This window comes from Sinocyclocheilus anshuiensis, unplaced genomic scaffold, assembly GCF_001515605.1.
Source record: "Sinocyclocheilus anshuiensis isolate Anshui unplaced genomic scaffold, SAMN03320099.WGS_v1.1 scaffold207, whole genome shotgun sequence".
NCBI lineage: Eukaryota > Metazoa > Chordata > Actinopteri > Cypriniformes > Cyprinidae > Sinocyclocheilus > Sinocyclocheilus anshuiensis.
The window spans coordinates 1,866,898-1,877,572 of NW_015551045.1; the positions used below are offsets into that span (position 1 = coordinate 1,866,898).

Consider the following 10,675-nt stretch of genomic DNA (forward strand, 5'->3'; position numbering starts at 1 on the left):
TTTTTTTTAATGGGAAAAAAAAAAAAAAAAAAAAAAAGACGACAAAACATGATTCCCGTCTGAATCTGAGCCAGATTACAACTATTTGTTTAATTCTCAGCCTTTTTTCACATGCAGGACATGAATTTTTATGCTTAATCGGGGGGCTCGTTTATAAACATAAACTTGTATCTATATAAAGTTCTCAGACATTAAATGGAGTATTTGAACATATCTTTCCACTTCTTTGCAACAATGTGTGCACAATTATACATTTTGAATAATTCTATTTGTAATTAAAACCAAATCTTTGACTGCTTTTGTTATTTTTAAAATGCATTAAAGCTGATACATAAAAACTATTTGAAAAATCTTCATTCTTATGAAAAAATAAAGTGGTGAAATATTTCTGAACTTATCATCAACAAATTAGGTAATATTACACCTTCTTTGGAAATCAACAGTTTTGGTAACACTTTACTTAAAGCCTCTATGAATAATGCATTATAAAGGGTTATTAAAGGGTATAATGCATTATACTGTAATTATTCATAATGTGCGTTGTAATACATTATATCTTGTCGCAAACAATTATAACCTAATTTAAGAAGCATAGTGTAAAAATGTATTATAATCTATTAACTGTGGTTACAATGAGATTGTACAATGCATTATAAGGTGCATTACAAGGCATAAGTAACACAATAAAACTACATTTATAATGCATTATGCATAAAGGCTTTAAGTAAAGTGTTACAGAATTTTTTTCAAGATGCAGGGCTGTGTTATGCACAAATAAATAAATAAATGCATACTCTGTTGCTCTTTCTCACAGGTTTTCGACTAGTTTTGCATATTACGGTCTGGCCATGGACCTGCAGAAGTTCGGGGTGAACATCTATCTGATGCAGATCATCTTCGGGGCAGTGGATTTTCCCGCTAAACTGGTTGCTCTTCTGATGCTGAGCTTTCTGGGCCGACGCATAACCCAAGGCACATGTCTCCTTATGTCAGCATCTGTAATATTTGCCAACATCTTTGTTCCTAAAGGTAAGACAGTGACGGTGTCTTTATTATGATGCCATCATCACCCACCTAATGCAACAGATTTTCTAAACTGTAAATAAATGACTCGACAACAACAACAAAAACATTCTTTCCCAAGTAAGAAGATTTGGCAAACGCACTGCTAAATGACAACACAAGCCTCCCTACAGTGTAAGACCCATCTTAATGACTGATTCATACTGAAGCTGTAATGAAGCTGTGTGTCGTTGCAGATATGCAGATCACAAGGACAGCACTTGCTGTTCTCGGAAAGGGCTTCACATCAGCGTCTTTTACTTGTATCTACCTATTTACTGGAGAGCTTTACCCTACTGTCATCAGGTCAGAAGAAACAAACTATAGAAGAAGAAATTATAGAATCAGTCTGAAGCAGCCAATGGCGATAGTTTTGTTTCAATCATTAAGCTATTAGGCAACTATAATGTACAAAAAGTATCTTGTTATTAGTATAGTATAGTGTCTTGTTGCATCATAATACCATGATAAAAAGTACGCTTTCATTAATTCATAATGGTGGACAGGCATTATGATATACTTTACAGGGCATTTCCCAACGAATCTAACAAGATCAGACCCATAAAAATATATAAACAATAAAAAAGACCCATAAAAATATATAAACAAAATATTTGGGTATAAAAAGAAAAGAATCAAACTTCCTTGTTTGTCTGAGGCTCTGGATTACAGGTAATGATGTGGTAAATAATGTTCAGTTTCTTGCACAGACTGATCATTTCGCTTCATAAGACCTCGATATATCGTCAGGAGCAACGGGGATTCATTTTGTGTTGCCTGATATGATTTCTTTGATTCTTAAATTGACAGCAGCCACTGACTTGCATGTTATGAATCACCAAGGATCACAGTTCCAGCTAAAAATCTTCTTTACTGTTCTACTGAAGAAAAAAGTCACCTACATCTTGGATGGCCTGAGTTAACAGCAATGAAGAGCAACTTTTCATTTTTGGGTGAACTATCTCTTTAATTTGCATGATATAGTTCACATTAGTGACATTTTAATAAAAAAAGAAAAAAAACGAAGCATGCCTAAAGTGTCATATAAAATCTATTAGGAGGAATTTATTAACAATGGACAGAACTTTTATGGCATTTATTCATGTAGGTGAATGCATGTAGAAATGATTGCAACATTTCAAGTTGTACAAGTTAAAATTAGTTCCCGTGTTACGAACAAGCATAAAATAAAGGGATAGTTCACCCTAAAAGTCATCATTTACTCACCCTCATGTTGTTCTGATGCTGTATGAGTTTCGTTCTTCTGTTGAACACAAAGGAAGATATTTTGAAGAATGAGAACCAAAACAGTTGGTAGCCATTGACTTTCATGGTGGTCCTTTGGAACCAGAAACTATTCAATTACCAACATTCTTCAAAATATATTCTTTTGAAAAAATGTTCATATACTTTATGAATTCATTAACTAATTCACATAAATAGAACCGTATAAAGTAGTACCAGAAATAAAACATAAACAGAGAGAGGCATGTTACTGTTACATGGTACTAAATATGTAATGATAATACAAAAATCACAAGCCCAAGTGGGACCATGTATTAGAGATATTGTACTTTGCATTTCCAGAACAAGTAGGGAATAGCAATGCAAACTTTTACATGAACTTTACCTCATAGGATAATTGTTTTCATGCTTGTTCCACAGGCAGACCGGCATGGGCTTTGTCTCCACGATGGCCAGAATCGGATCCATGGCCGCTCCTGCAGTCCTGATCCTGGAGGAGATCCTGCCGGCTCTGCCTAGCATCATATACGGAGGATCCGCTGTGCTCGCTGGTTTCATAGCCTTTTTGCTTCCAGAAACCCTCGACATTCCTCTGCCTGACACCATTGAGGATGTAGAGGAGAAAGGGTAAAGTCTCAGAGCTGAATCCATGATGAATCACTGTGATTAGCTTTCAACTTCAGCATCGGATTCATTAAACATTGCACTATACATTTCAATCTTACAGGGAAAAGAAAAGCCGACGTCTTAAAGAAGAGACACAGAGTGAGTCGCTGGCCTTACGGGACATCAAACAGAGTGAAGGGAACAAGTCCTCTGGGCTTCATCCACTGTCAGACACTCCAGTTCAATTAAAGTAATGATTATTACACCCTGAGACAAACATTAAAAGACTGTTATTGATGCTTGCTGTCTCAATCTAGACCAACAAAACTGGACAAGATGAGTTTGTTTCTTCATCAGGTTTGTAGAAGTGTAGCATTGCATCAGTGTCTCAGCAATTGATTGCAGGGATTGATTTTGTTCAGATGTTTCAAGGTACAGCATTAGACGTTCTTTGTTAGTATATCATGCTATTACGATACTTTATTCACGATTATTTCGAATGTAATGAAGGTTCTGCAGTGACTTAATAATGTACAACTTAAACGTAGAATAATTTTTATTGTAATTTTTTCATTGTATCCGAAATGTAATGTTTTACAATAAGGTTCATTCATTAACATTAGCCAATGCATTAGGTATCATGAACCTACAACAATTCTTTACAGCATTTAATATGTAGTTAAGTGTTATTTTACACCATTGTTCATTTATTAATTCATGCTCATTACAGTTTTTCTCAATTGCTTAAACACATTTGCCCACTCAGACATTACATTTTCAGAACAGTTAACACACAGCTCAATGGCCAATGCTCCAACACTCACAAAACATGCAACATAAGCAAATACTTCAAACACCTCAACTTGTGTCACCTCAAATTAATTTATTCTTTCAATCAATCATTACACAATGGACAACAAAACACAGCTATCAATATGAAATTTCACTGTTCAAACTCAGAAGAGTTGAATAGCTCCTTGCATGGCAAATCCATCAGCAGCCCTCTCTCTTTAGGTGAAAGTCTTTCATTTAATGCATCAAAAATGTGATGAGGCATTCTGTATTGAACTGATAGTTTGCATGTGGAAAAAGCACACCATCACTGGAGATGGCAGCACACATGGTGATATTACTGGCACTGCAGCAGTGGCCCTCTGCCCAATAAATGTTCCTCCCACGTCTCCTAATGTGGCCATTTGAATTTCTAGCTGTAAATTGTTTTGATGTGTAAAATGATGATTTTCTACTGCTTAAGCTGAAGATGCAGCTCAAAATTAAGTGTTTTGAGCATTTGAGTTCACAGTAAACACTTTGGTGCAGTTTACTGCTAATTTTCATTTTTGGGTGAACTACTCCTTTAATCTCCAAAAGTGTACAAGTAGTCTATGACACATGCAGTGTGAGAAACAGACTGAAATTTAAATCAGTTTGCCTGATAATCTTGAATTTTGTTCTTTCATGACTTTGTTGAAAAATCAGTAGGCGTGAAAATTTAATGCATGATTGCAGGGATTGATTTTGTTCAGATGTTTCAAGGTACAGCATTAGACGTTCTTTGTTAGTATATCATGCTATTACGATACTTTATTCACGATTATTTCGAATGTAATGAAGGTTCTGCAGTGACTTAATAATGTACAACTTAAACGTAGAATAATTTTTATTGTAATTTTTTCATTGTATCCGAAATGTAATGTTTTACAATAAGGTTCATTCATTAACATTAGCCAATGCATTAGGTATCATGAACCTACAACAATTCTTTACAGCATTTAATATGTAGTTAAGTGTTATTTTACACCATTGTTCATTTATTAATTCATGCTCATTACAGTTTTTCTCAATTGCTTAAACACATTTGCCCACTCAGACATTACATTTTCAGAACAGTTAACACACAGCTCAATGGCCAATGCTCCAACACTCACAAAACATGCAACATAAGCAAATACTTCAAACACCTCAACTTGTGTCACCTCAAATTAATTTATTCTTTCAATCAATCATTACACAATGGACAACAAAACACAGCTATCAATATGAAATTTCACTGTTCAAACTCAGAAGAGTTGAATAGCTCCTTGCATGGCAAATCCATCAGCAGCCCTCTCTCTTTAGGTGAAAGTCTTTCATTTAATGCATCAAAAATGTGATGAGGCATTCTGTATTGAACTGATAGTTTGCATGTGGAAAAAGCACACCATCACTGGAGATGGCAGCACACATGGTGATATTACTGGCACTGCAGCAGTGGCCCTCTGCCCAATAAATGTTCCTCCCACGTCTCCTAATGTGGCCATTTGAATTTCTAGCTGTAAATTGTTTTGGTGTAAAATGATGATTTTCTACTGCTTAAGCTGAAGATGCAGCTCAAAATGAAGTGTTTTGAGCATTTGAGTTCACAGTAAACACTTTGGTGCAGTTTACTGCTTATGTGGAGTTTCTTGACTCTCTCTGAAATCTTTTAATGACTATTAGTTTGTTACCATATTTTGATAAACACCCTCTCTGGCTTAAATGAAATGAAGGCGTAAGTGCATGCAGCCTGTATCAGTCGATTTTACAGTATACTTCATATTCTCATAGGCAGTGTTAAAGAAATTGCTTATTAATGTTACTTTAAAATCCAGTCACAATATTTATTTATATATTGAAGATGAATGAGTTCTGAAGTGATTTGTGATTGACCATGGAGCACAAAACCAGTCATAAGGGTCAATTTCTCGAAATTGAGATGTATACATCATCTGAAAGCTGAATAAATAATCTTGATTATTTCGAATGTAATGAAGGTTCTGCAGTGACTTAATAATGTACAACTTAAACGTAGAATAATTTTTATTGTAATTTTTTCATTGTATCCGAAATGTAATGTTTTACAATAAGGTTCATTCATTAACATTAGCCAATGCATTAGGTATCATGAACCTACAACAATTCTTTACAGCATTTTTATCATAATAATTTTATATAATGCACTGGGTATCATGAACTAACAATAAACAATATATTTATATAATTCAATTCTACATTTACTAATATACTTTGAACAAATATTAAACTGTAGTAACACATTAACTAGTATTTTCTCATTTGCGAAGCCCGCTTAATGAAGCTGGGCTCCACTTGATCATCATCACATTCTTAGCACAGCAGAAGTCTCCTCTTGCAAATGCCTTAACACTTTTTCATTTGTTTCACACATTTTTCACACCCTTTGTCAAAACGGTCACGACAGATCTCATTGAAAGACCCCAAACTCTATTGGATTCACTGTGTTGAACAAAAGGAAAATATCTATTCACAGCTGACAGAAAGTACTTGCATAATCATGAATCTCTAATGCACCTGTGTGAAACTCGTTTGCACAACTCTTCAATCAACTCTTTGAAAGATGCCACCTCTGTCCTGCTATTTGCAAGTATGGATCAAAGAGGCCAAAGGCATGAAAGGAGAGTAAGAGAGCTGGCAGAGGGCCAGAGAAAGAGAAGTTTGCATACAGGGTGGAGGAGCTGCATTACTGTAAAAGGAGAAAATACAGCTCGAGATTCAAACGAAATTCAGGCCACAATTATTGACCACGTCATCAATCACAGTTTAAGTAATGAATTAAGGTAAAGTGGTGCAGAGCCAGTGGTGGTATGGGTGGCAAACATTAAAGGGTTAGTTCACCCAAAAATGAAAATTAGTCCATAAATTACTCACCCTCAAGTCAGCCTAGGTGTATATGACTTTCTTCTTTCAGACGAATCCAGTCGGAGTTATATTAAAAATTGTCTTTGATCTTTCAAGCTGTTTCATGGCACTCAGCGGGTGTTACATGACATTCTTCTTTATAAATCCTCGTTTTGTACTTCTAATTCTTGACCATTGTTTTGTTCTCTCCCCTGCGCTTTCACTTCTGAGCGGCGCATGCGCAGCGCTGAACTCATACGTCATTCTCCCGGAGCTGCTTCCATTTACAACAGGGAGCGCAAGCTACATTAAAGTGATTATTTTATATTTTTCTTATAAAAGCACATCAATTCACTACAGGAGGCCTTTGTTCACCCCCGGAGCCGTGTGAGACACTTTATTTTATGGGCGCTTTTTATTTAACTTCTTTTGGACTGAAGCAATGCAACACCCGCTGAGTGCCATTAAACAGCTTGAAAGATCAAAGACAATTTTTAATATAACTCCGACTGGATTCGTCTGAAAGAAGAAAGTCATATACACCTAAGATGACTTGAGGGTGAGTAATTTGTGTGCTAATTTCCATTTTTGGGTGAACTAACCCTTTAATGCCTTGAATTTTATGTGAGCAGCTACTGGTAGCCAGTGCAGATTGATAAACAGAGGTGTGACGTGCGTTCTTTTCGGCTCATTAAAAATGAATCTTGCTGCAGAAAATGGTTATTTTTTTGTACTGTGTACAAAATTATGTACTGTATTTTTGATCAAATAAATGCAGCCCTGATGAGCCGAAGACTTATTTAAAAAATAATGAATATTATTTTTACATAATATAAACGAATGACAGACTGCATTCCAGAGTGTGTTATGCTTTATTGTTACTCAGAATTACATGACAGTGCATTTGTATTAATGAATAAATGCATTCAAACAGGAGTTGTGCATTTGATCATGTCACAGGATGTGTTTACATCCAGGACAAAGCCTCAGATATACAGGGTGCTTTGTCCCCATCAATGTTTGCAATAAAACTGGCAACACTAAAAAGTCACGATAAAGGATAATTTAGTTTCTAGAAGCTCTGGTGTCACAATTGCATCTAATTCTGAAACACTCTGCCAAAAAACTCGCGAAAAATTAGAACATCTTTTAACATCCTTTCTCTACCACTGTATTCATGAAGAATGAGAAAAACAACAACTCATTTACTGTGTATACATGTGCATCATACACATGCACCTGGAAGGATTCTTGAAGCTTTAATATTTGGGCCGTTTTACATTCACCCTGTATTAGACAAGAAACAGAAAATGACATGATCATGAACACATTTAATTTCAAAATATACACACTAAATTTAGATCCGATCATAGCCCAATTCCCATTATCTGCTTTTTTTTTTTTTTTAGGTTATTTAAATTCACATTTTCAAAGTGACCCATATCTGATGTAATATTATTGCTCTCCAAATAAGAAATGTAAGTTTCAGTGTGAGGTCAATCCCAAACCTGAGATAATAACCAGAGCAATGGGTTGAATATAACAACAAAAGCTATTTTTGAGCAGATCAATATCAGCCATCAGAGATGTTGATTATTAATAAAGGCATGGTTATGTTGATGCTCTTTAAGTGTGCTGTCTGTGGACCACAGGACTGCTGGGAGTCGAGACACAGTTCCCCGTTTCAGCGTGTTATTATTAACAACTGGGGCCACTCACATAAACTTAGCCTCTGAACTAAGACTAGTCTGACCAACTAGCAGTTATCAATGAGTCACATTTTTCAGATTTCAATTAGACCAATCCACGTTTACGCAACAAACTTAAAAAAAAAAAAAATCAATTACAAATTATGACCCGTCTTAAAGAAAAAATTAGATGACTAACTTGTAAGACTAGTCGAAGCGTTTTCTGCAACTGGTCACTGGTGACTAAATGCATTTTACTGAACTAAAGCAATCCAGACCATATGTGACCCTGGACCACAAAACCAGTCTTAAGGGTCAATTTTTTGAAATTGAGATTTATACATCATCTGAAAGCTGAATAAATAATATTTCCACTGATTTATGGTTTGTTATGATAGGACAATATTTGGCAACTATTTGAAAATCTGGAATCTGAGGGTGCAAAAAAAAATCTAAATATTGAGAAAATCATCTTTAAAGTTGTCCAAATGAAGTTCTTAGCAATGCATATTACAAATCAAAAATTAAGTTTTGATATATTTACAGTAGGAAATTTACAAAATATCTTCATGGAACATGATCTTTACTTAATATCCTAATGATTTTTGGCATAAAAGAAAAATGGATACATTTGACCCATACAATGTATTTTTGGCTATTGCTACAAATATACCCCAGCGACTTAAGACTGCTTTTGTGCTGCAGGGTCACATATGTCAATGGTTTCCAAGATTAATTCTTGGAGAAAAAAAATCAGGGTTCAAAGCTAGGGATTTTTGTTACAGGCCAGTGGGTCACATTTTTATATCCAATGCCAAGAGTTAAGAGCTAAATACGTTCACCCTGGTTCATTTATGTGCAAAATATTTAGTATAAACCATCTATAAAATTGCATCTTGGTAAGATGTGTCAATATTTGAACTGCCTTAAAAGTTTTTTTTTTTTAAATATCTAACATGATATATATATATGTTTCTTCTGTGCGCACAAAAAAACGCCTCAGACTGCAAGAGTACCAAATTAAGTTCTTTTGCATCTTCTTGTGCTTGAACGGTGTAAAAATCACTCGTTTTAATTGGCAAAACTTAACAAGGCATTTCCAAATGATAAACTTTTGTGACGACACACGACTGACCCGATTAAGGATTTTTAGGATATTTTTAAAACTGAAGACTTTAAAACTTCTTCAGTAAGTTTTAAGCAAAAAACTTCTTCAGCAAAGAGAAACCACTGACACTCACCCATCTGCCTCCATCTTCTTTCTCTTCTCAATGATCTGAAATAAACAGAGACAGTGTGAACATGCTGCAGGACTGAATGAACACCATTATCATCACCAAACATCTGTTTGCAGCTCACGTGGGTCATAGGGGTGCGATATTGACAAAAAAAATCTTTGTATTTATCTGGATTTTTCGAAAACGATAATCAAATGATATTTTGCTGAGTGTGTTTTTGTGCTGATTTTGGCTTGTCATGAATAAATAAATATGACATTAAAACCAACAGTAAGTGGCGGCAAATCCCTGCCTTAATGTGTGATTCATTGAATCATTCATTCAAACGATTCATTCAAAACACCTGATTCATGTAGAAACAAAGCAAGCGGCTGTCTTTATGAATGGATAATTGAATCAATGACTCATTCAAAAGCAGCTTCATTCAGGAATGAAACACCGCAGTGTTGCCATGAGATGCATGTCCTGCTCCAGCTTTGTTTCGAACCGTTTTCATCGGCTAAACAGAAAAAACAAGACAGTATTGTATCTAAAATATAACACACTTAAATTGATTGTTGAACTGTTATATAAAAATCAATACTATATTTGCGATAATGCTCATGCGCTAATATTTAGGAAAACGGCACTGATGCTTGTGCATTATTACTAAGCTTTATCATATCTTAAAAATACCGGGATATTTTTTGCTTTCATAACTTGAATTATAGAGGAATTCAAACTGCATTCTAATAGGCTTCATCACACAGTCAATGATTTTGAACTCGCAAGACAAGTTTTTGTTAGTTTTTTTTGCAAAGCGAGTCAGCTCGCACATTGCTAAAACAACAATACCGATATTATCACACAGCCCTAGTTGGTCACTGCTTATTAAAGCAATAAGCCCCAAGAAGCCATGGTTTACAGTGAATTTATAACAGCTAAGGAGTGTTGTTAAAACCCCCTTAGCTGTTATAAATTCTCTGTAAACCACGGCTTCACGGGCCTTTTATAAAACGGTTATTCCATATACGTAGTAAGGTTTCAGAAAATAAAACAGAGCAAATAAAGTGTAATGATATTAAAGGGGTCATATGATGCTGCTAAATAGAACATTATTTTGTGTATTTGTTGTAATGAAATGTGTTTATGCGGTTTAAAGTAAAAAAAACACATTATTTT

The 10,675-nt window shown here is 35.0% G+C and overlaps 2 protein-coding genes across 3 annotated transcripts in view; one reads left to right on the forward strand and one right to left on the reverse strand.

Moving 5' to 3' along the window:
* The window catches only part of LOC107661788 (solute carrier family 22 member 6-A-like), a 13,903-nt gene extending 10,722 nt beyond the window's left edge, over positions 1-3,181 (forward strand). Inside the window, exons 7-10 of one of the 2 annotated variants that reach the window (XM_016451555.1) lie at positions 815-1,029; positions 1,260-1,368; positions 2,728-2,934; positions 3,035-3,181. In XM_016451555.1, the coding sequence (XP_016307041.1) occupies positions 815-1,029; positions 1,260-1,368; positions 2,728-2,934; positions 3,035-3,167 (664 nt within the window). In that variant the 3' untranslated portion in view covers positions 3,168-3,181. Of the gene's footprint in view, positions 1-814; positions 1,030-1,259; positions 1,369-2,727; positions 2,939-3,034 lie in introns of those variants that run through there. The other variant, XM_016451556.1, reaches the window with a different exon arrangement.
* A 4,260-nt stretch (positions 3,182-7,441) lies between these two features.
* Positions 7,442-10,675, reverse strand: part of LOC107661680 (protein Red-like) — a 22,413-nt gene continuing 19,179 nt past the window's right edge. Inside the window, exons 20-21 of the mRNA XM_016451396.1 lie at positions 9,518-9,552; positions 7,442-7,875 (exon numbers count right to left, since the gene is read on the reverse strand). Coding sequence (XP_016306882.1) covers positions 7,848-7,875; positions 9,518-9,552 — 63 coding nt within the window. The 3' untranslated portion in view covers positions 7,442-7,847. The remainder of the gene's footprint in view (positions 7,876-9,517; positions 9,553-10,675) is intronic.